Source organism: Bos taurus, chromosome 5, assembly GCF_002263795.3.
Source record: "Bos taurus isolate L1 Dominette 01449 registration number 42190680 breed Hereford chromosome 5, ARS-UCD2.0, whole genome shotgun sequence".
Lineage (NCBI taxonomy): Eukaryota > Metazoa > Chordata > Mammalia > Artiodactyla > Bovidae > Bos > Bos taurus.
Window position 1 is genome coordinate 35032880 of NC_037332.1, and position 24890 is coordinate 35057769.

General features: G+C 42.0%; 1 protein-coding gene across 3 annotated transcripts in view; it reads right to left on the bottom strand.

Moving 5' to 3' along the window:
* Positions 1 to 24890, bottom strand: part of ANO6 (anoctamin 6) — a 234919-nt gene that overhangs the window by 157586 nt on the left and 52443 nt on the right. For 2 of the 3 annotated variants that reach the window (XM_005206409.5, XM_059886920.1), the window contains exon 2: positions 23730 to 23789. The exons of the other annotated variant lie outside the window; for it this stretch is intronic. In XM_005206409.5, coding sequence (XP_005206466.1) covers positions 23730 to 23789 — 60 coding nt within the window. The remainder of the gene's footprint in view (positions 1 to 23729; positions 23790 to 24890) is intronic. 3 annotated transcript variants of the gene reach the window in all.

The following is a 24890-nucleotide window of genomic DNA, read 5'->3' on the forward strand; positions in this document are numbered from 1 at the left end:
CAGCTGGTAAAGAATTTGCCTGCAATGTGGGAGTCCTGGGTTCAATCCCTGAGTCTGGAAAATCCCCTGGAGAAGGGAAAGGTTACCCACTTCAGTATTCTGGCCTAGAGAATTCCATGGACTGTATAGTCCATGGGGTCGCAAAGAGTCGGACACAACTGAGTGACTTTCACTTCAGTTCTTCAGATTATGTGAGTTCCACGAGGGCAGAGATTGTGCCCTGTTTGTAGCTGAATCCCAAGCACCTAGGATAGTGTCTGGGCCACAGCAGACGCTCCGCAATTCTCTGCTGAATGACTGGCCAAACGGATGTCTGACCTCTCCAAGACTGGCTGCCTGCTGGAGTCAGACAGACCCAAATTCAAATCCAGACCCATCACTTCCTAACTCGGTGACTTTTGGCAGCTTAACCAACCTTTCTATGCTTCAGAGTCTACACTGAAAAATGGGGCTAATAGTATTGATACTTCCTCTTAAGGCTGTTTGGCAAAAGAAATGAGCTGTAAAATGTTTAGCATGGCACCTGCACAGAGTAAACATTAGATAAATATTAGCTACAAGTATTATATAATGAGAGAGGGGAAAATGTTACCTTTGAACCTTCCTGAAGCTCTTTTCAATTAAAAAAAAAGGAATACAGCCTTTGGAATATGTCACAGAATAAGAATGCTGACAGCAGTTTATTAAATCTTTGTATCAAAAAATTAGGAAGGTGTTTGTAAATTCAGTCTAATACTGAAAATGAAGAAATGTAAATCCAATTTTTATGCATTCCCTACTATATTAGTATTTATATATTTCTGTGCATTATTTAAAGTTTGAATATATAGACACATTTTTCAAGCCACCAGTTGAATAGCAGGCTGAGACAACAAAAATTTCTTCCAAATGCATCAGTTTTTAATAGTTCAGGACGTTATCTTAGGCTAAATAGAACTGAAGGTCCACGCCATGAAGGTGACTGAATTCCCATCTAAAGAGCCTCTAGTGCTGCCACAGCTCCAGGAAAATGGGATAAGAAAATAAAGGACAGCCCAGCAACACAAGCCTCATCCTCTTCCTCGTTCACCCTCTAATAGCCAGGGCTGCCCAAAGGTGGGACACCTAGACCTGGGCCCTTCTGTTGAAGGAGTGGCAAGGGCCATGACCGTCCTAACTGAGGACCTGGAAACTGTACTATTAACAGGTGGCTGTTTGAAGGAAGCTCCGATTTTGGATGTGAAGGGAGGAATCATAGCAAGAAGTATCTGCCCGAGTCCCAGGGTGCTGAGCTCTTTCTGCAGGACTGCAGCCCTAGCGACGAGGACTGCTCTAGATGGGCCTAGGGACGTGGATGATTCCCAATCCTCACTCTCACAGTCTTCTGAGCACAGTGCTTCTTAGCTAGGAATGTAATGCTTTAGAAGGTTTGAACCCATGCTCTTTGCTCCACAGAAGAATAACCAACTCCTCATGTCTCTTCGTTCATTAAGCTCTGATTGTGTAACTTGAAATACTAGTTCAGTTGCCAGCTGGTACAGACCTCCTCCTCCTCTCCCTGGCAGCTGGGGGTGGGGCATGGTGACAGGGGAGGCAGGCAGATCCAGACAGGAACATTCCACCCCAATTTAGGAGCTCTTTTAATGAGCTGGAAAGCTGTTTCTTTTAGAATCCCATTAGGGACTTCAGCCTTGTGATTATCCTCCAGCTGGCCAGAAGCAGCTAAGATGGCTCAGGCATTTCTACTCTAGAAAATATCACCAGATAGTTCTTTAATGAGACGTCCAAAACAAAAAGATCACCTGAACCCAGGGAAATCACCTTAGAGAAGAAAATATTTAAAATTTCTCAATATATGTATTTAATGTGCTAATAACAGAAATCATAATACAAATGACTGCCTCTCCCCAAGCAGTGATTAAGAATCCTAAGACTTGTTCCAGGATCAAATGTCTTATGTTACTGGTGCTCTGTGAGCTTATCTCATGCCTATTTTTTTTCCTGGTCCTTCCTGTCCCTGTAGCAAGTTTATATAAGCATAGTTAGTTCACACAAAATAATACCTATCATTTATTTAGCATGCAATGTGAACTAAGCACTACAGCTTAGTAAAAACAGCCATTAAGACACTGGCATGTGGCCTTTAGGTAAATAAACACACAAGTGACATCCAGAGAGAACAGATGCCTGCACAGGGTTGGGGAACAGAAGAGATTCCTGAGCCGCTTGGCTGGGCTGGAGGAGGCTGCCTCTAACATGAGCCCTGAGGAAACAGGAGACCATCTAAGAGTCAGCTATGACAACAAAATCCACACTGGAACTAAACTGGAGGTGAAAAAGCTCCGTAAGTGGGCGCCTCGTGAGCTGACCACAAATCAAAAAGGTCAAGGTTTTTAAGTGTTGTCTTCTCTTATTCTACGTATCAATGAACCATTTCTCAATTGAATTGTGACATGCGATGGAAAGTGAATTTTATATGATGACTGGTGACAACCAGCTCAGTGGCTGGACCGAGAAGAAGCTCCAAAGCACTTCCCAAAGTCAAGCTTACACCAAAAAAAAAGTCATGGTCACTGTTTAGTGCTCTGCTGCCCATCTGATCCACTATAGCTTTCTGAATCCCAGCAGTGAAACCATTACATCTGAGAAATATCCTCAGTAAATCAATGAGATACACCGAAAACTGCAATGCCTGCAGCCGGCATAGTTCAACAGACAGGACCCAATTCTTCTCTATGACAACGCCTGACTGCACATCGATACTTCAGAAGTTGAGCAAATTGGGCTACAAAGTTTTGCCTTGTCCGCCATATTCACTTGACCTCTTGCCAACCAACTACCACTTCTTCAAGCATCTTGACAAATTTTTTTCAAGGAAAATGCTTCCACAACCAGCAGGAGGCAGAAAATGCTTTCCAAGAGTTCACTGAATCCCGAGGTGCAGATTTTTATGTTACAAGAATAAACAAACATTTCTTGTTGGCAAAAATGTGTTGGTTGTAATGGTTCCTATTTTGATTAATAAAGGTGTGTTTCAGCCTAGTTATAATGATTTCAAATTCATGGTCCAAAACTGCAATTACTTTTTCATCAATCTAAATAACATAATGACAGTAGTAGTGGGAATAAACAGAATTAGATGAAGTTCAGTGATATTAAGGCCTTAGAATCAACAGGCTGATTGGAAAGAAAGATAAGAGATACCTAGACCAGGAGTCCTGACTGACCTGGGCATCTGGGGTCACTAAGCTAGAAGGCCCTTTAAGCTCTGTAGCTCCTCTTTCACCAATTTCAGTAGGAAATCTTAACCTTCTATTTGGGAGAGACAGTGGAAAACTAGATGCTTTCAAATGAAAACATCACTGAGTTCTATTGCCCCATTAACCAAACTACATTCATTTGTTCATTCAAACAGCAAGTATCTGCTGCATGTCTGCCACATACCAGCACAGGGCAAAGCTCTGGGGATGAGAGTGGCTGCAGACCCTGCCCTCCGGCCCTCTTCACTGTGCCCACCCTCCTCAGCCTAGAGCCTCTCTCATGGCTTGGTTTCCATTCCCACTCAGCTTCTCATGAGTGAACATTCAGCCATTCAGCACTTTTTTCCGTGATTTCAATCTACTGGTATTTGCCCCTTATGGACATTTTTCATGCTCAAAATTCTTCCATCTTAAACAAACAAACAAACAAACAAAAAAAAAACCCTTTTTCCTTGGCAACATAGCAGGATCAAAATGTCAAATGTGCATGCCCTCTGCCCCCACTTTAGGAATTTGTTAAATGGAAATTTGTATACACATATGAAAAAATACACAAGTAATATGTACAAGTATGTTCTAAGGAACATTATGTGAGGGAGCAAAAATGTCTAAATAAAACTCAAATATCCAGAGAATACTACAGCACAACAGAATACTATATATCTGCTGCATGTAGCCACATGCCTAAAATACACAGATTGTACACCTGAAACTATCACAACATTGCTAATAGCTATACTCCAATATAAAATAAAAAGTTTAAAAAAATAAATAAAAATAGAAAAAGAATATATGGATAAGATTCTAAGAATACAAGCTTCAGCAGACTATATAGCAATAAACCCAATTTTTAAAAAGTGTATGTATGTGGTAGCACATGCACCGAAAATTCTGAAGGATGTGCCTCAAATTATAAACAGTGGTATAAATGTGACTATGTGAGAGAAATGAGAGAATGTGATTATGGACGTGAGTCTCAGTCCTATTTTTTTAATTTAAAGATTTTATCGTGAGTACATACTGTTTTAGTAAGCAGAATAAAACAATAAAGACAAGACACTACCATAAAAAGGAAACACAAGTTTATCGACCTTTCCCACTGCATCTACTGCATTATACTACTATTACTACTAAGTCGCTTCAGTCGTGTCCGACTCTGTGCGACCCCATAGACGGCAGCCCACCAGGCTCCCCCTCCCTGGGATTCTCCGGGCAAAGAACACTGGAGTGGGTTGCCACTTCCTTCTCCAATGCATGAAAGTGAAAAGTGAAAGTGAAGTCGCTCAGTCGTGTCTGACTCTTAGCGACCCCATGGACTGCAACCTACGAGGCTCCTCGGTCCATGGGATTTTCCAGGCAAGAGTACTGGAGTGGGGTGCCACTGCCTTCTCCGCTACTGCATTATAACAGTCCAAAATCCTTACTTACTCCCACCAGGGCACTGGGTGAGTTGGTGGGCCTCCGGTGGGGATCAGCCTCTACTACCTGGCACCTGGCTCTAGCTAAAGTCATGCATGAGGCGCACACAGATAAACTTAATGTGCTTTTTTTCCCCCTTACCTTAGTGACATCTGAACAGCCATTAACATAACTGACCATGTGACCGTGATCTCTTATGAAGATTCTCATCCCTTGCTTTCCTTCCCTTGGAGATTCTTACATCTCTTCTGGTCTCTTCTGTTGGTGCCTCTGCCCTAACTGAACGTTCACTTCTAAAAATATCCAGGGCTCTATCTGAGGCCCATTCCTCTGTAATGTGCCAGTAGCATCTGTTAACACCTCTAGGCCAAAGTTTCCAAGTGCATCACTCTATTTCTGATGTTTTTTTTGAACACCAGGTTTATACATCCAACTGCCTATGGGATGACTTGACTGAGAAATCTCCCAGGCATCTCAGATGCAGTGTTCATACAGAACTTATGTTTACACATGCGTGTGAACACACACAGAGCTATTCTTTCTCCATTACTTCTGGTTTCAGTAAATGGCACCACCATCTATTCAGCTCATCCAGTCAGACGCCTGCGTGTCCTCCCGGACTCCCTTCTCCGCCTCATCCCCACAGCCAACATCACCAGCGTATGGTGCTCTGTGTTTCTTGATGCTGTCTTCCTCTCTCATCTTACACTGCTAAGCCTCCAGGAGCCCTTATCTGGACTATAGCACTAATCTCCTGACCTGCCAGCAACTTTTGCCCCTCCCAATCCTTTCTCCCTAGAGCAGCCAGAGACCTTTGAAAATACAGTTCTGACCAAGTACTCTTCTACTTTAAACCCTTTAGTGGCTTCCCATTAAGAAGAGATTTTCAAATTTATGACAACAGGCATGTGTTATTTCTGTAATGGGGGAAAATAAGAACAATAATTTTTAAAAGAAGTGTGGTTAAAAAGAGACTGTAAGTACAATGAGAGCAGGGGTCATGTCTATTTAATCTGATGCAGACCCTCAGTGCCTAGTCAAGGTCTCTGCATTCAACTGACCCTAATAAATACTGGACTACTGAACATAGAATAAATGAATAAGATACAGCAGAACTTAGAATGGCCGTAGAGTTGAGGAAGGTATATTTTTATTTGTTGTGCTTTGTTTTGTAAGATGAAATATATATTCCCATGGTATATATTATGTATTCATATACACACACATGTTGATAGGCAAGAGTGAAAGAAAAACAGGTAGGAGGGAGCACTGATGGAGAGAGGGGGTGAACCTCAATCAGAGAAGCAAAGATGAGTGTAAACAAAAATTTACATGTACATTACACACACACACACACACACACACACACACACACATTTATATATGGAAAAGAACAAAAAGCAGTTGAGAGCATCTCCTGAAGGCTTCCACTTCCTCTCTGGTTTACGGAGATGCTCTACTAAGCACGAGGGGAAAGGGTGTGACTAAGGACATGAAGAAAGCAGTGAGGAGTAGAAACCTTATCTGTGATTGATGAGAGCCATTAGGTGTGTGTGCTTCAGTTTCTTTTCTGCTGGCTTTGCCCTGAACTCCTTCAATGCTCAAGATCGTTTTTCTTTTTGACCTCTTGCTCCTGAGAAACAGTTCCCCGGAGTCAGTACGAGAAACAAGTGTTTCATAATAACTGGAGGACTTTGATGAAATAATTCCTACACCCCAACCAATGAAGATCCTCTCTTAGTAAGCGGAGGAGGGGTGGCTCTCTTTGCTCTAAGGAAGTTTGGTCTCTTGAGACACAAGTCACTGGCTTCATGGACCACATTTTCTCCCTAGTCACTGTACTGACCACTGCTGAGCACACTGGGTTAGCGATCACACCCGTCAGTCAAAACCATACTGACGTGAAATGTCCACTCTGTCTTTCCATCTGACTGAGAAACAGCAACATGGAGCAGAGAGGAAATATAGATGGGCTATTATCTACTCACACATGGCTGGGATGGGAAGGGCACATTTCCTTGTGGGTTACAATCAAGACAGTCATCCTTGCCACAAGATAAAAGGGGAAAAATAGACTTCTTTCTTTATTATCTTTCTTGTCCTCCTGGCTCAAAACTAATACTTTATCTACTTATGAGAACTTGAATCCAAGTATGCTTTGGAGTTGAACTGCTATCGCCTGAAAATAGCACAGAGGGAAAAAAAAAATCAGAATTTTTAACCTTTTAACAGTTTCTTGTTCATGAAATATGGGCTGCAATTTTACTTGAGACTTCAAAGATGTCAGAGTTACAGAAACTGACAAATACAAGGAGAAGCTTACATTCTGGATTTTTTCAGCTGGCTGCTGCAATTTTGTTACTAAATCTAGTGCTCAGTTACACGTAAGTATCCATTTAGAGATAAAACAAACTTATGGGTACAAAGAGACCTGACAATTATCTATTTCAATTCCCTGGTCTTCTAGATGAGGAAATAATGATGACAGAGAATGCTCATGATTAAATGCATGCATGCATGCATGCTCAGTCGTGTCTGTCTCTGCCAATCCATGGACCCACTAAGCTTCTCTGTCCATGGGATTTCCCAGGTAAGAATACTGGAGTGGGTTGCCATTTCCTCCTCCAGGGGATCTTCCCTACCCAAGGATCAAACTCACCTCTCCTGAGTCTCCTGCATTGCAGGAGGATTATTTTATCACTTGAGCAATTGCGGCAGACCCAAGATTAAATGGTTTGCAGCAAATCTGGGGATAGACCCCAAGTCTCCTAAATCCCAGCCCAGAGAACATTCCACCACACACCAGCCCCCAACTCTGACTGCAAGTAAGGAAAGAAGTGAATTTGGTGAAACTGGAGATTCAGAGCATATGTAGAAATCTGTTTCACAAGCATGATCAAATGCCTCATTAACAATTATTTAAAGAAGTACTAAACATATGCATTTAGTTCTGTTCCCTCTTCAAATACAAGAACATAAAAGAGATAAAGACAGAAAACAGAACTAGAGAGAGTAACACAATTTTGAAAGATGGAGAGCAAACAGACAAACGGCAACTGGCTGAATAGACTAGAGAAAGCTCAGTCCCAAACTGGGACCACTTAGAAACAGCCCCATTTAAATGATAAATCCCTAAGACTCCGAGGCTGGTGGCACCAGGTTCCTCTGGAACTGGTGGTAGAGGTGGGGCAGGGCAACGGCTGAAAGTCTGCTTAAGAAGTTTAAGACCCTCAGTACTCTCCCTTAATCCCTGAAGACAAGTAATTGTTCAACCCCCCAGGTGCCACCTGGGAGAAGACTAGAAATGTATCTCCTGAAAACAGCCAATAAAGGATCTTTGGACTAGAGGAGTCTAGGCATAGTTGGGAAAGGGATTCCATACTGAAGAGATTACATGAAAAATTACTGCTCAACAGAGAGGCCACCAGCCTTCAACTTGGCTTTCTGACTAGTCATATTTTCACTGGGAATCTGATTGCTGCTGCTGCTGCTGCTAAGTCGCTTCAGTCGTGTCCAATTCTGTGTGACCCCATAGATGGCAGCCCACCAGGCTTCCCCATCCCTGGGATTCTCCAGGCAAGAACACTGGAGTGGGTTGCCATTTCCTTCTCCAGGGAATCTGATTAGGCTCATTTAAAAAAAAAAGGACATAACTATACTAACAGCAAGATTTCCAAAATAAAACAAACAGTGTAGCTTGGTCGCCATAGAATGAAGCCCCAAACTGCCAAACCCCATTCACTTTCAAAGCTAATCTAAAACAGGAGGAAACAGAAAGACTTCCCAGATATTAAGGTAAGCACATAGTAGAGAAACACCAAAGCAATTTAGAGGAAAGAGAAAGTCACAAAAAGATGAAATCTAAAAATAAAATTAAAGACTCAAGCATCTTCAGAGATCTGAGAAAAGTATATTCATGAAATAAGGACAAGATGTTATTAAAGAAAGAGAAACAGAGAATGAAAAAGAGCTCACAGACATTTAAAATGAAGGCAGATTAAAAATTCAATAGATGGCCTGAAAGAGAATTCAGGAATGTCCAAGAAAGTTGAACAGGATGACAGAGATGAAAAACAGGAAAGATAGAGAGTTTAGGGGCCAAATCAGGACAGCTAATATCCAAATAACAGTGTTCATAGTCAAAGAAAAGAAGTACTTGTGATTTTCAAAATCAAAGGACATTTTCTCCCAGAATTAAAGGACATTGTTTTTCCTTTACAGAAAGGACAGAAGTAGGATGTGGGAGAATGGGGTTTCCATAGTAAAAAGGCCAACTGGGTTTCCAGCATATAAAATGCAGACAGACCTACACCAAAGTACGTGCCTGAGTGGGTGCTTCGTCGTGTCCAACTCTCTGCAACCCCATGGACTGTAGCCTGCTAGGCTCATCTGTCTATGGAATTTCCCAGGCAAGAATACTGGAGTGGCTTGCTATTTCCCTCTCCAGGGGATCTTTCTGACCCAGGGACTGAACTGGCGTCTTCTGCATTGGCAGGTGGATTCTTTAACACTGAGCCATCTGTAAGCGCACCCAAGGTACATCATAGTAATTCCCAGAGAAAGAGCTTTCATATGAAGGATTTTAAGTCAGAATGACAGGAATTTCTCAAATGTAACTATGGATGGCAGAAACTTCAAAATTCTGAGAACAGGTGATTTCTGCCTTAGAAATATAAACTTAGTCAAGCCATCAATTAAATGCCAGTGGAGAACAAAGGCAATGTCGGATCTACAAGTCCCAAAAAGTTACCTCTCACATCCACTTTTTCATAAGAAACTGGAGAATGTGCTCCACCAAAATGAAGTCATAGACAAAGAATAAGTTATAAGTTCCAGAGACTGACAGCTCCAAAACAGTAGAGGCAAAAGGAGACCTCAGAAGGGCAGCAAAAGGGAAGCCTCAGCTGTTTTATGACTGAGAAAGCAACTGAGACAGATCAGAGGCTCTGGGAGGAGTTTCCCCCAAAGATGAACCTGGTAGATCCTCTATGTCGGCTAATTTAGGGAGAAGATTTACAACTGGGGTAGAGTCTGAGGCTGAATATGCATAAGTCCATAAAAAATTAAGAGATTAAAAAAGTCAGTATCCGCTGGGCCGTCTTGAGAGGAAAAGTAATCAAACGACATTACAGGGCTCTTCTGTAGAAAGTATCACGAGCTATAACAAACACTGCCTACTGATCTCACCAAAATTACAATACAATACAAATTACAATATAACACAGCTAAGAGGGTGGGGGCTGGAAAGTGTGTGAGGAGGGGAGGGGGCAAGGGCAGATGAAGGAAGCTAAATACTCACTTTTTCAGCAATTGATAACTCCTCAAAATAAAACAAATAGATAAGTAACAACACAAATATGTTAATTAAAGATATAGAAGTAATTACTAAAATAATGAGATAAAGTTGAAAACATGTGCCTCTGGGGAATAGAAAATGAAAGAGGAGATGCTGCTATTTTTCATAACAAATCTTGAATATTAATTTTCTAATTATGTAAAATGCTATAAACTATACAAAACTTTGACAAAAATAAAAGCTTAATTCTTTTCCATTAGAAAAATGTGGTGGGGGTGAGCGGCGAGAGCTCATGTTAAACATCTCATGACAGACACATATCACACAAGAATCCATGTTCCAGCACCTACTGTGCATCAGTGTTGTGAGAGAGGCAGAAGATGCAACAGCTAATAAAGCAGAAGTCTCTTTTCAGGGAAGTTATATTCCATAATAACAACTAAACATAAATCCTTTATAAGTAACTGATTCTGCTTAGGGATAAGGAAATACAGTGGTCATGGTAGAGAATAATAGAGAAAATAAGAATTTTTGAGTAGTGCGGTCAGATCAGAGGAGGTTCCCTGAGGAGTGATATTTGAGACCTAAGGGATGAGACAGAGTTGGTTATGCAGGACTAAAGGAAGAACACTCAGAAAGAAAGAGCATTCAGGATTGGGGTGGCAGGGGGAGGGGAAGGCAGGCGGGGAAGCAAGCCAAGGGTTCTGAATCGGAAACCTTGCTGTGTTGAAGGATATGACTAAAAGCAGTCAGTGTAGCTGAAGACTGAAGGAGTCAGAGGCTGAGGAATGAAGTGAGGCTGAAGAGGAGGTGGGGGGAAGGGACACACGCACTGCCGGGTGAGCAGAGAATGGCATCTCAGTGTTTCTGAGTGCTCTGCCGATCTCTGAGTTGGGAACGGTCTCCTGGAGAAGGGAATAGCAACCCACTCCGGGACTCCTGCCTGGAGAATCCCATGGACAGAGGCTCTTGGTAGGCTACAGTCCATGAAGTCGCAGAGTTTAACATGACTGAAGCCACGAAGCATGCATGCACACGCCGTGGCAAGACGAGACACAACAGACCAGTTGCTAGACACTGTCAACGGTGAGTCAGGCTGCCGCTGGCACCAACCGCCACCTGTTTCCTAAAGGTGTCACTTGCTCCACAGATCAGCAGTAAGCACTGGTCCTGAGAAGGGCTTGTCCCCCAAACAGCTCCCATAGGGCAGCCGGAGACCTCACCTCACTACCTGTGTGGCTCCCTTTCAAATAGCAGCTTGTGGAGGGCAAGAAGCTTTTCATTAGGCAAATCCAGTGTTGGTGCAAAGACTCATGAGGTAATGCCAGTGAGGGGTCACACTGTGGCAGAGCAGACACAAAGCTGTGTGACCTTGGGCACACATGTAACTTCTCTGAGCCTCCGTTTCCTCACCATATTGTGACAATGAAACGGAGGACAAGTCTTTGCTCAAACTATCATACAACTGAACTCATTTCACATGCTAGCAAGATAATGCTCAAAATCCGTCAAGCTAGGCGTCACCAGTATATGAACCGAGAATTTTCAGAAGTACAAGCTGGATTTAGAAAAGGCAGAGGAACTATAGATCAAATGCCAACATCCATTTATGATCAAATGCCAGATCATAGAAAAGACAAGGGAATTCCAGAAAAACACCTACTTCTGCTTCATTGACTATGTTAAACCCTTTGGCTGTATAGATTAAAACATACTGGAAAATTCTTAAAGATGGGAATACCAGACCACCTGACCTGCCTCCTGAGAAACTTGTATGCAGGTCAAGAAGCAACCATTAGAATCGGACATGGAACAATAGACCGATTCCAAATTGGGAAAGGAGTACATCAAGGTTGTGTACTGTCAGCCTGCTTATTTAACTTCTATGCAGAGTACATAATACAAAATGCTGGGCTGGATGATTCACAAGGTGGACTCAAGACTGCCAGGAGAAATAACAACTGCAGATATACAGATGATAACATGCTAATGGCAGAAAGGGAAGAGAAACCAAGAAGCCTCTGATGTAGGTTAAAAAAAAAGAGAGAGTGAAAAAGCTGGCTCGAACCTCAACAGTCAAAAAATTAAGATCATGGCATCCAGTCCCATCATTCGTGTTGCTTGCTAAGTCACTTCAGTTGTGTCTGACTCTTTGGGACTCCACGGACTGTAGCCCACCAGTCCATGGGATTGGATTGTGGATGGGATTCTGTCCTCTGTCCATGGGATTCTCCAAGCAAGAATACTGGATTGGGTTACCATCCAGGGTATCTTCCTGACCCAGGGATCGAACTCACATCTCTTATGTCTCCTGTATTGGCAGACAGGTTCTTTACCACTGAGCCACCAAGGGAAGACCTTTGGTCCCATCACTTCATGGCAAATAGATGGGAAAAAGTGAAAGCAGTGACAGATTTATTTTCTTGGGCTCCAAAATCACTGCAGACAGTGACTACAGTCACAAAATTAAAAGACGCCTGTTCCTTGGAAGAAAAGCTATGACAAACCCAGAGAGCATATTAAAAAGCACAGACATCACTTGGCTGACAAAGGTTCATATAGTTAAAGCGATGGTTTTTCCAGTAGTCATGTACAGATGTGTGAGTTGGACCATAAAGAAGGCTGAGCACTGAAAAATTGATGCTTTCATACTGTGGTGCTGAAGAAGACTCAAAGAGTTCCTTGGACAGCAAGGAGAGTAAACCAATCATTCCTAAAGGAAATCAACCCTGAAAATTTACTGGAAGGACTGATGCTGAAGCTGAAGCTCCAGTACTTTGGCCACCTGATGCCAAGAGCCATCTCACTGGAAAAGACCCTGATGCTGGCAAAGACTGTGAGCAAGAGGAGAAGGGATGGCAGAGGATGAGATGGTTAGATAGCATCACTGACTCAAACTCCAGGAGATAGTGAAGGACAGGGAAGCCTGGCATGCTACAGTCAATGCAGTTGCAAACAGTCGGACACAGCAACTGAACAACAACAAAGGTACTGGAGCCAAGGAGGACAATTAAGTAGAAACCCAGGATAATACCCCATTTCTGACACTTTGCAAATGGGGAGGATGATGGTATTAAGATGGGATGTGGAAAGGCAGGTTCAGGGAGATAGGATCTGGAAGTGAATCAAGAGTTCTCCTTGAGCACAAGGCATCCGAAGTGTCCAGGAAGCAGTCAGATGTGGGGCCTGGAGGTCAGAAGAGGTCAGTATTGGACACATACGTACAATGGGGAGTCATCAGCTAATTGAAGGTGTGTAAAGCCCTGGGACGGAGCAACCCACTCCAGTACTCTTGCCTGGAAAATCCCATGGATGGAGGAGCCTGGTAGGCTGCAGTCCATGGGGTCGCTGAGTCGGACATGACTGAGTGGCTTCACTTTCACTTTTCACTTTCATGCATTGGAGAAGGAAATGGAAACCCACTCCAGTGTTCTTGCCTGGAGAATCCCAGGGACGGCGGACCCTGGTAGGCTGCCGTCTACGGGGTCGCACAGAGTCGGACACGACTGATGTGATTTACCAGCAGCAGCAGAGCCCTGGGAACCAATAAGCGTGCAGAGTGAGAAGCAGGTCTAAGCCACAACTTGAAGAATTCTCCACATTCAGAGGTCCCCAAAAGGAGATGCCAGCAAAGGATCAAATGGCTAGTAGGTAGAAGGGAATTTCAAGAACAGAATGGAAAACTGTGCTAAAAGCTAATCAGGGATCTAGAAAGACAGGATGGGAATGTACTTATTGGAGGCAGAGACACATAGAACTTGAATGACCCTGAGAAACCACACAAGAGTGATGAGAAAAGGTATTAGACCATCAAGGGTAAGGTAACATGAGTAATAAAGAGCTATAGTACATCTAGACGTTTTAGAAATTCTAAAAGGGTACAGAGAAAATGGGGGGAGAGACAGACAGGGATATTAGGGTCTAACAAGATATCTGGCTCTTTAATTTTTAATACAGGGCTACCAAAGAACTAGGGGGCTTCCCAGGGGGCTCAGCAGAAAAGAATCCACCTGACAATGCTGGAGATGCCAGATACCCAAGTTTGATCCCTGGGTCAGGAAGATTTTCTGCAGTAGGAAATGGCAACCCACTCCAGTATTCTTGCCTGGAGAATCCCATGGACAGAGGAACCGGGAGGCTACAGTCCATAGGGTCACAAGGAGTCAGACACGACTGTCATGACTGAGCACACACACCAGAGCATTAATTCCCTATTCCTTCAGTTGTTCAGAAAATGTGTATTAAGCACCAGAACATCATCCTTAGGGATCTTTCCAATATGCCAGAGGACAGAGGCAATAAACAAATACCCATTTGCATATTTCAGATGGGGAGAAATGTTTTGAAAACAAGTAAAGCATGTGAAGAGGACACAGAGTAACTGATATTTCAAATGAGTCAGAGGGCCAGCTCGGAGTGGGTGGCTTTGAGAGAGAACTGAATGAAGTGCAGGAGAAGGAATTCTAGACAGGAGGGGTTTGGGAGGTGAGAGGGGATGACGACAGTGTTCTGGGGTAGGGCTAGGGGGTGCAGCTTGTCAGGGAACAGAGAGAGTCTGGTGTGTCCAGGGCACTTCAAGAGACAGGCAGTGCTGGAAGAGATAAAGTAGGAGACAAAGCTGAGAGTTTGAACTGTACACTATTTGGAGGGAATCCACTGAAGATCTTATAAAAGTCTAACACAGAAGGATCGCTGTGACTGTGTCTGAACTTGGAGCGAAAGGTACACAGCTGAGGCTCACTTAGGCAGTGGTTGCAGAATTCCCACAAGATTTGGTGGTAGTCTGCACTTGGATTTAGGAGTGTGGGTGGGAGGTTAGGAGCACTTGCATTTGGAATGGATGCTAATGGCTCACATATGAGATTGGAGAGAAAGGCAGGGATCAAAGACTTCAGTTTCTCAGCGGGGCAACTGAGATGAGAAACAACAGGCATGCAGGGTTAGAAAAGAAATCAAGAACTGGGTTTTGCACGTGTCAAAATTGAGATGGCTGTTTGACAAACAAGTAAAGAGATTAAACAGGCAGCTGCAAAGCAAGGGAGAGATAGGAACTGAAGATAAGTCTGTGAAGTCAACATGTCAGTTTAAGGTTTTTGAGGCCCTGGAAGTGAAGATCACGGAGGAATAAGTTAAGATGGGGAATAGGACAGAGAACAAAGCCCTTGGGGCTGCAAAGTTTGAGGACCAGGAATGGGGAAAGACAGATCCAGCAGAAGAGACAGAAGAAATGAGGGAGTTGTAAGCAGTATCAAGATGGAGAAGCATCACGGAAACCAAGGAAAGAAAGAATTTCAAGAAGGAGGGAGTGGTCGGCCAAGCCCAGGCCTGCTGAGATAAGCACAAGCTCCAGAAGAAAGCACAGGGGCCTCTGTGACTCATGATGAATGAACGATGCTCTGAGATAACATTCCTGGAATAGGGACACTTTTATCAAAGTTGTAAGCAGATACACAGCAATCAAGCTGTTACTGTTCTTGTCTTACTGACAAGGAAACTAAGGCATAGAGGTCAGGTCTCTTGCCCACCATCACACAGCATATAGTACGGCCAGGGTTCTCCAGCTCAGGAACTGCAGGGCAAAGCATAAACTATCAATCATTTTGCTTTGCTGCCTCCCTCAAATCAAAGGCATGATGTCTGAGTGAGATCACAAAATTATATCTGACACTGTATGTCTTGTGGCTAAAAATAGCCACTGCTGACCATTCCTTTCCTCCCTTTAAAATCATGACAATGAATACAGTGGAACTCTTGAGGGTCACTACAATAACGACATGTCATTTTAAAACCAGAACTTTTTAAGATATTGTGAGGACGTGCTTTTAACTGTGTCACGTAAGTCTGTAAATGTTAACTTACTGGTGTTTAATAACAACTCTAGGGGAAACTAAGGCCAGCCTTCTTCCACCAGCACAGAAAATGCTCAGAGTTAATAAACAGGCTCTTTTGGAGATATCGTCATTCTCATGAAAGGCCATGTTAAGGGAAAAATACAAGGACTCTGGAATCAGACAGACAGGATTCAGATTCTGGCTCTGCTCCCTAGTGGAGAGGTGAGTACAGACCTCTTCACATGCAAAAATCAATGTGAATAATTCCTAATTTGCTGGGCAGTCATATTTGATGGCACAATATGGATGAAAACATGGTGTCTTACATATTTAGTAGACTCTTCCTTTCCCTCCTTCCCCTTGGATGTACTCCTGAGCCTTCAAAATTGGTGAGACAGAAGTTGGTTACTTAGCAAAAACCTATATTGGTTTAATTTTTCATCCAAATAGCAGCAAAGAAGAGCCTGGAAAAGTGGTGCTTTAAAATTTCTTTAAAATTTTAAAGAAATTTAAAATGGTTCTTTTAAAGAACCACTTTAAAAGTGGTTCTTTAAAATTTCTTACCTTAAAAAGTTATACAAATGTTGACTTTTATTCCACAATATAATGAAATTATAATATAAAATGTTGTGTATTTACCTCCAGCTAAGTAACTTAGCTTTCTCCAGAAATTTTTAAGGACATTAGTTTGAGGAAGATTTCCCAATGAACAGTGGCTTCACTTATACTCTGCCACATGCCACTTACATGGAATATGAAAACTCTGAACCTATGAAATCTTAGTAAGACTTCAGAATGGTTTCATACACATGGGTCATTACTGGCTACTGACTGCAACCTCTCTACATCCATCTTAACATCTACCCAACAATGTAGCCCAGTTGGTAGCTAAGTGGCTAAGTCACATCAGTCATGTCCGACTCTGTGTGACCCCATAGACGGCAGCCCACCAGGGTTCCCCGTCCCTGGGATTCTCCAGGAAAGAGTACTGGAGTGGGGTGCCATGTTGGTAGACTTGACTCCAAAAACTTTAAACTCTAAATTCTCCAAATGAGAAAAACAGCAACTTTCTGCTACCCTATGTGGAGCCTCCAGGCCACCTATAAGGTAAAAAGATACGGACTATATTCTAAGACAAATTTCTGTAATGGCTATAATAGTAAACATAAATAATGAAAATCTGGAACCAATTTTCAAATAACAAGGTAATAGGATAAACATGACCTTAAGCAAACTGAGATGACAGAAGAGTGATGGTTTTTCATTGTTATTTTCATTTTTTATTTTTCAGGTACATATATATATTTTTTCAGATTATTTTCATTATGGTTTATTATATTGAATATAGTTCCATTGATTTTTATGTCCATTTCTGTGCCAACACCATTCTGTTTTGATTATTATACCTTTGTAGCACTGTCTAACGTCTGGAAGGGTTATACCTCCAGTTTTGTTTTTCTTCAGTACTGCTTTGGCAGCTCTGGTTTTTTTGTGGATCAATATAAGTTTTAGAATTATTTGTTCTAGTTCTGTGAAAAATGTCCTGGGAATTTTGACAGAGGTCATATTAAATCTGTAGAGTGCTATAGGTATTAGGAGCATTTTAACAACGCTACATCCTCTTCCAATCCAAGAGCATGGTATTCCCCTCATTTCTTTGAATCACCTTCAGTGTCCTTTATCAATCTTTTGTAGTTTTCAGCAAAGAGGTCTTTCGACTTCTTTGTTAAGTTTACACCTAGATTTTTCTCTGTGTGTATATGTATGTGTTTGGTGTGATTATAAATGAGATCTTCACTTTTGCTTTCTGATATTTCATTGTCGGGCAAAGAAATGCTACAGGTTTCTATATATTAATTTTGGATCCTGCTACCTTGCTTAATTTATCAGCTCTAATAGTTCCCATGTGGCATATTTAGGCTTCTCTATAAAATACCATGTTATCTGTAAATAATGACAATTTTACCTCTCCGTTTCAATTTGGATACTTTCATTTCTTTTGTTTGTCTGACTGCTGTAGCTAGGACTTCCAATACTATGTTGAATAGAAATGGTGAGAGTGGGTGTCTTTGTCTTATTCATGAATTTGGTAAAAAAGCTTTCAGCTTTCACCTTAAGTATGTGGGTTGTGGGTTTGTAATAAATTGCTTTTATCATGTTGAGAAATGTCCCCTCTATACCCACTTTGGTGAGAGATTTTTATCATGACCGGATGTTGAATTTTATAAAAAAATGTTTGGCCTCTATTGAGATGATCATATGATTTTTGTCTTTTCTTTTGTTAATGTGGTATATCACATTGATTTGTGCATGCTGAACCATCCTTGCTACCCTGGAATGAATCCAACTTGATTATGGTGTATGATCGTTTTTTTTTTGGATTTGGTTTGGTAATATTTTGTTGAGAATTTTCTCATCTATATTCAAAGGTATTTACCTGTCATCATTTTCTTTTTTCATGGAATCTTTGTATGGTTTTGGTATAAGGGTGATGGTGGCTTCACAGATGAATTTGGGAGTATTCCCTTCTCTTTAATCTTCTGGAATAGTTTAAGAAGGACTAGTTTAAGTTCTTCTTTATATGTTTGGTAGAATTCCCCAGTGAAGCGTTCTGGTCTTGACTTTTGTTTGTAGGGAGCTTTATTATTATTATAGATTCTATTTCATTTTTAGTGATTTGTGTGTTCAAAGTATCTTTTTTCTTGATTCAGTTTTGACAGGGTATATATTTCTAGAAACTCATCCACTTCTTCTAGGTTGACAAACTGTTAACAGCATTTTCTTCAGATTTTTTGTATTTTGGTGGTATTACCTGTCTTTTCCAGTGAGTCAGTTCTTCACATCAGGTGGCCAAAGCATTGGAGCTTCAGTTTTAGCATCAGTCCTTTCGATGAATACTCAAGATTGATTTCCTTTCAGATTGACTGGTTTCACCTCTGTGTAGTCCAAGGGACTCTCAAGAGCCTTCTCCAACACCATAGCCCCAAAGCATCAATTCTTTGGCACTCAGACTTCTTTATGGTCCAACTCTCACATCCATACATGACTACTGGAAAAACCATAACTTTGACTATACAGACCTTGTCAGTAAAGTAATGTCTCTGATTTTTAATATACTGTCTAGGTTGGTCATAGCTTTTCTTCCAAGGAGCAAGCATCTTTTAATTCATGGCTGCAGTCACCCTCTGCAGTGATTTTGGAGTCCAAGAAAATAAAGTGTCATTGTTTCCATTGTTTCCTCATCTATTTCTCATGAAGTGAGGGGACTGGATGCCATAATCTTCATTTTTTGAAAGCTGAGTATCAAGCCAGCTTTTTCACTCTCCTCTTTCACTTTCATCAAGAGACTCTTTAATTCCTCTCTGCTTTCTGCCATAAGGGTGGTGTCATCTGCATATCTGAGGTTATTGATATTCCTTCTGGCAATCTTGATTCTAGCTTGTGCTTCATCCAGCCTGGCATTTTGCATGATGTACTCTGCGTATAAGTTAAATAAGCAAGGTGACAATATACAGTCTTGACATATTCCTTTCCCAATTTGGAACCAATCTGTTGTTCCATGTCCAGTTCTAACTCTTAAACTGCTTCTGCTACATCCTATAGACTTTTGTAAGGTTGTGTTTTCATTGTCACTGAACTTGAAGAATTTTCTTATTTTTTCTTTAATTTCACCATTGATCCACTGGTTTTGCTGAAAAATGTTGTTTAGTCTCGATGCATTTTGTTTTCCTGTTTTTCTTTCTGTGGTTGATTTCTAGTTCCATTCCGTTGTGCTCAGAAATGATGTTTGAAATAATTTCTATCCCCTTAAATTTGTTGAGGCTTGTTTTGTGTCCTAATTTGTGGTCAATCCTAGAGACTGTTTCAGGCGCACTTGAAAAGAATGTGTATTCGGTATTTTTTGGATGTACTGTCCTGTATATTAAGTAAGTTAAATTGTGTCATTTGATATCTCTGTTGACTTATTAATTTTGTCTGGTTGATCTGTCCATTGATGTCAGAGCAGTATTAAAGTCTCCAACTCTAACTGTATTTCTGTCAATTTCTCCCTCTATGTCTGTTAGTATTTGTTTTACAAATTTAGGTGCTTTTATGTGCTCTGCTTAAGTCACTCAGTTGTATCCAAATCTTTGTGACCCCATGGACTATAGTCCATGAGGCTCCTCTGTCCATGGGGATTCTCCAGGCAAGAATACTGGAGTGGATTGCCATCACTCCTCCAGGAGATCTTCCCAACTCAGGGATCGAATCTACGTCTCCTGCACTACAGGCAGATTCTTTACCATCTGAGCCACCAGGGAAGCCCAAGAGTACTGGAGTGGGTAATCTATCCCTTCTCCAGGGGAACATCCCAACTCAGGAATTGAACCGGGGTCTCCTGCAATGCAGGCAGATTCTGTACCACCTGAGCTACCAGGGAAGCCCAGGTGTTTCTAAACTGGGTGTACATATGTTAATGAGTGTAAAATTCTCTTCTTGTATTAATCTTTATTGTTATGTAGGGTCTTTTTTTGGTATTTTTAAATTATTTATTTTAATTAGAGGCTAATTACTTTACAATATTGTGCTGGGTTTTGCCATACATTGAAATGACTCAGTCACAGGTATACATGTGTCCCCCCATCCCATTTTTGTCTTTCTTTATGGACTTTGTTTTGAAGCCTACTTTGTCTGATATGAGTATTGCTAACCCTATTTTCCTGCAGATTCTATTTGCATGAAATATCTTTTTCCATCCCCCAACTTTCAATCTATGCGTGTCTTTCAGCCTAAAATGAGTCCTTCATAGGTAGTATATTGTAGGTTCTTGTTTTTTTTTTTTTTTAATCCAATATGTAACTCTATGTCTTTTGTTCAGAGCATTTCATCCAAAGACATTTGAAGTAATTCTTGATAAATATATAATTGCCATTTTAAACCTTATTTTCTAGTTGACTTTGTAATTCTTCTTGTTCATTTCTTCTGTTTGTCCTTTTGTGATTTGATGGTTTCCTCCTGAATTATTCTTGAGTTCCTTTGTTATTTATTTTTGTGAATCTACTATATAATTTTGATTTGTGGTTACCTTGGTTTTTAAGTATGGTGATCTGTAACTATAATGACTGGCTTTAGACTATTAGTCATATAAGTTCAAACACATTCTAAAAGATTTTTTTTTACTCCCTTCCCTCCACATTTTGTGATTTTGAGGTCCTATTTGATTTCTTCTTGTTTATCTTTTCTATTAATTGTAGTTATAACTACTTTCACAAAAAAAAAATTCTGATTTTTCTTTTTAATCTATGTACTGGCTCAACTAAATGATCTTCAGTCATTTTATATATTTGCCTTTCCTATTATGATTTTTCCCTTTCCTATAGATTCTTGCCTCTATTTCTATGCAGGAGATGCTGGAGACATGAGTTTGATCCCTGGGTCAGGAAGATCCCCTGGAGGAGAAAATGGCAACCAGCTCCAGTATTCTTGCCAGGAAAATACCATGGACAGAGGAGCCTGGCAGGCTACAGTCCATGGGGTTGCAAAGAATCAGACATGACTGAGGGACTGAGTACATCCATTCCTGCATAGGGTGTCCAATATTTTTGGTGCTGGGGCTATTTCTGGTATAAATGCCTGCCACATCTTTCCTCAGAGCATGCTGGGCATTATCCCCTTGATAGGGGGTGTGACTGACATTCTAGTGTCCAGTTCCTGCACTGGATATTGGGCAGTGCCTCCTCTTTGCTCCATGGCTGTCACAGCCCTCTCAGTTGTGAGGTCTGCTCCACAGCTGTTGGAGCAGAAATCCTGAGGGTCAGGTTCAATAAAGCTCCACTGCCCTTAAATATATAATTTGCCCCTAAGGAGGTGAGCGCTGAAGCAAGTGAGACGAATGTCGTCACAGTGGACCTACGTGCTTCCCACGCAGGTATCCACAATTTTGCCCAAATTAGCCCAAGGTCACATTCCGTTCTCTGGTATATTCATCCCAGACCTAGTGCTAAGCTGGTGGAGGGGCCAGAGCACTGTGGCTCCAAAAACTAAGGTGACTGAACCGTGGCCTGGGACCTACGTTGCCTCTGTGTCAGGTCTCTTCCTAGATCTGTCCACCCCAGATCTAGCTCCAAGCTTTGGTGTGAAGTGGGTGAAACACTCCTACTGAGGAGGAAACTGCGACACACTCCTGCCCGGGACTGTCCACCGAGGACATGGGATTCTGTGATGCCATCAGCCATGTCACACGCGCATGAACAAAGTCCACTGCTGTTCAAACCTGCCCCCACTCTTGGATGGCTAATAAGCTCAGATGTCAGCCCTACCCCCACCCTGTACATGCTTACAAAAGCATAAACCACCAGAGCCGAGCCCCGCTATGAGGTAGCTATCAATAACAATGGAGCTCCACTGGTGGACCCATACCCTGCCCTGCTCGCACTAACAATGGACCACACTTCAAGTCCTCCAGGCTGTCACCATGAAGCTAGACCAAGTCTTCTCCCAGGGTCCCTTCGCTGGAGTTTTAGGACTTTAGCACATACTAGCTGCCCCACCTAGCATGCATTTCAGGCTTGGAAATGCAGCGAGGTGGCAGTCCTCAGTGTCAGTGCTGGACTCACTCTGTCCTGACTGCTAGCAGGCCAGCATGTGCATGTTCCTCAAGAGCAGAGTCCCCGCCCCCCCAGCTGCCTATCAGTCCTGGCAGGTGTCCCAGCAGACAGAGGAGTTTCACAAAGCAACCTGCCTGTGCACACACTCTCTCCTTTATAGATCCCTGCCAGGGGAGCTGGTCTCATTATTTTCAGTCCTACTCAGTTCCATGGGGATCTTTCTTGAGCAGCTCTGGTCATTTAAAGAGATCTTCCCCGAGTGTCTGGCTGGTTTTTTGTGAGAATTATTCTATTTGTAGATGTAATTTTTGATATGCTTATGTGAAAAGTGAGTTTTGTATCCTATTCTGCCATCTTGATCTCCCCAGTAGTCTTTTAATCAGTTGAACAGACTTTAAAATACTAACCCAGAGAAGCCAAAGGATTTAATTCAGCTATGCTAGTAGATGTGGTTAATCAGTTACATACACAACATGATAAAGAAAATTAAAAAAAAAATTTTTTTTATAAAAGAGTATTATTTTCAATTTGTCTTAAGGTAACGCTAGGTGCTCCCTTTCACTGATGCTACACACACTTGTGTGTAGGGCTTCCCTTGTAGCTCAGTCAGTAAAGAATCTGCCTGTAATACAGGAGACCCAGGTTCGATTCCTGGGTTGGGAAGATCCCCTGGAGAAGGAAATGGCAACCCACTCCAATATTCTTGCCTGGAGAATCCCACGGACAGAGGAACCTGGTAGGTTCCCAGTCCATGGGGTTGCAAGAGTCGAACACGACTTAGCAACTACACCACCACCACCAACCACCACGTACACTTGTAAGTATGTTATTTGGAAGTCCCTAGATGTTATAAACACGCTTTACCCTGAGCAACAGGTAAAGTCACAGAAATCTTGCTTTCATTACTTTTTCATCAAAATCTCCTTGATAAACTCTCCCCCTCCCAAGTCTCTCTCTTGCAAGGCAAGGGTGGGCAGTCTTTGTGTTTGAGATCCTGACCCACAGCAGAGTGGGCAGTTGGAGAGGAAACAATAACATTTGCTCTCAGAAGCTACTTTCAAAAGGAGTAGATTATTTTTAACAACTCATGAGGGCTAACTGGCAAATAAAGAGTTAGGGAACTTCAATTCACCAAATATTATCCTCAGACTGTCAGCTCTAGAAGGACAAGGCTGCTGTCTTTGTCCTTTTGTCAACTTGCTAGCGTGTGAAGACACTACGGAGCATGCACTTCTTCATCCTATGCCAGCAAATTACCAAAAGGACAAGAAAGACATGGATCTTGTCCTTCTAGAGCTGACAGTCCAAGGGGAATGGTAAGGAGGGTGCTGTTAAATATAAAGGACGGACATCTTACCCAGGCTGGATGGGAGAGTGGGAGGAGCCATTAAAGGCCTCTTGGAGGCAGGAACATTACCTAAAGGATGAGGAGGCATCAATAAATAAAACAAACAAATATACCTGGGCCAGGCTAGGCAGCAGACAAACCAGTCAAAGGCATCAGACCTGAATTCCAGACGTGCCTGCACAACAACCAGGATCCGACCTTGAGCAAGCCATCTGACCTTTCCAGTTTCCTTTCCCTCATCTATGATATGGAATGGTTAGATTGTGTCAGTTGACCTTAACCCTTGCAGTGCGTCAGAAATCGTCTGGGAGCTTTCTAAAAATCCTGGATCCTGGATCCCCCACAAAATGTGGTTTTGATTTTGCAACAGCTTTCCAGGTGATCCTTACCTGCAGTCCAGGCTGAGAACCACTGGGTGAGATGAGCCCTCAAGCCTGCGGTTCTCAACCCTTAGTGCACCGTCACATCCTCCCAGTGTAGCCTGCGTTCCCAGAAATTAAGCAAGACTCTCTGGGGTGGGAGCCTGGCATCAGTATTTTTGAAGGTTCCCAGGCTGATTCCCCGGTGTAGCTCAGGTTGAGAACCACTGTTCTAGGCCTTCTCGCAACTTCAGTTTCCGATATGGCCAGTGAAAGATGGAAAAGGGAAGGAAAGAAAAGCCCATTTCTCCCATAAGAATAAGACTTTTTGTGTTAAATTAAAAAAAAGAACTGAGTGTCAAAAGCTACCAATAGATTTTATACAGGGTTGTACCCCACAGTAAGGTTGATTTTGGATATGTGTATAATTCACGTTGATGCATGACAGGTAGACAACGTCCATCCCAAAATGCTCTCAGTTCTAAATTCAAAATTCCATGAACTGCGTCTTTAAAATGAGTCCATGGTGTGTTCTCTGCAATACTCTGAATCTGATTTGCATGGTTGACTGTAATATGAACATTACATTCCCTACCCCCAAGGTTACTTAAATCCACTTATTAGGCAATGCTGAACTAAACAAACAGTAATTAGAAACGCTCCAGACTACCTTTTAAATCTGTTGCTAAATTATATTTTGCCTGCACCAAGCTCATACACACAGCATGTCTACAAGCGTCATGAAACCAAAGTCTCAGAAATATTTACATTAATAAGAGCATAAGCTACCTCTGGGCCCTCACGTGGGATT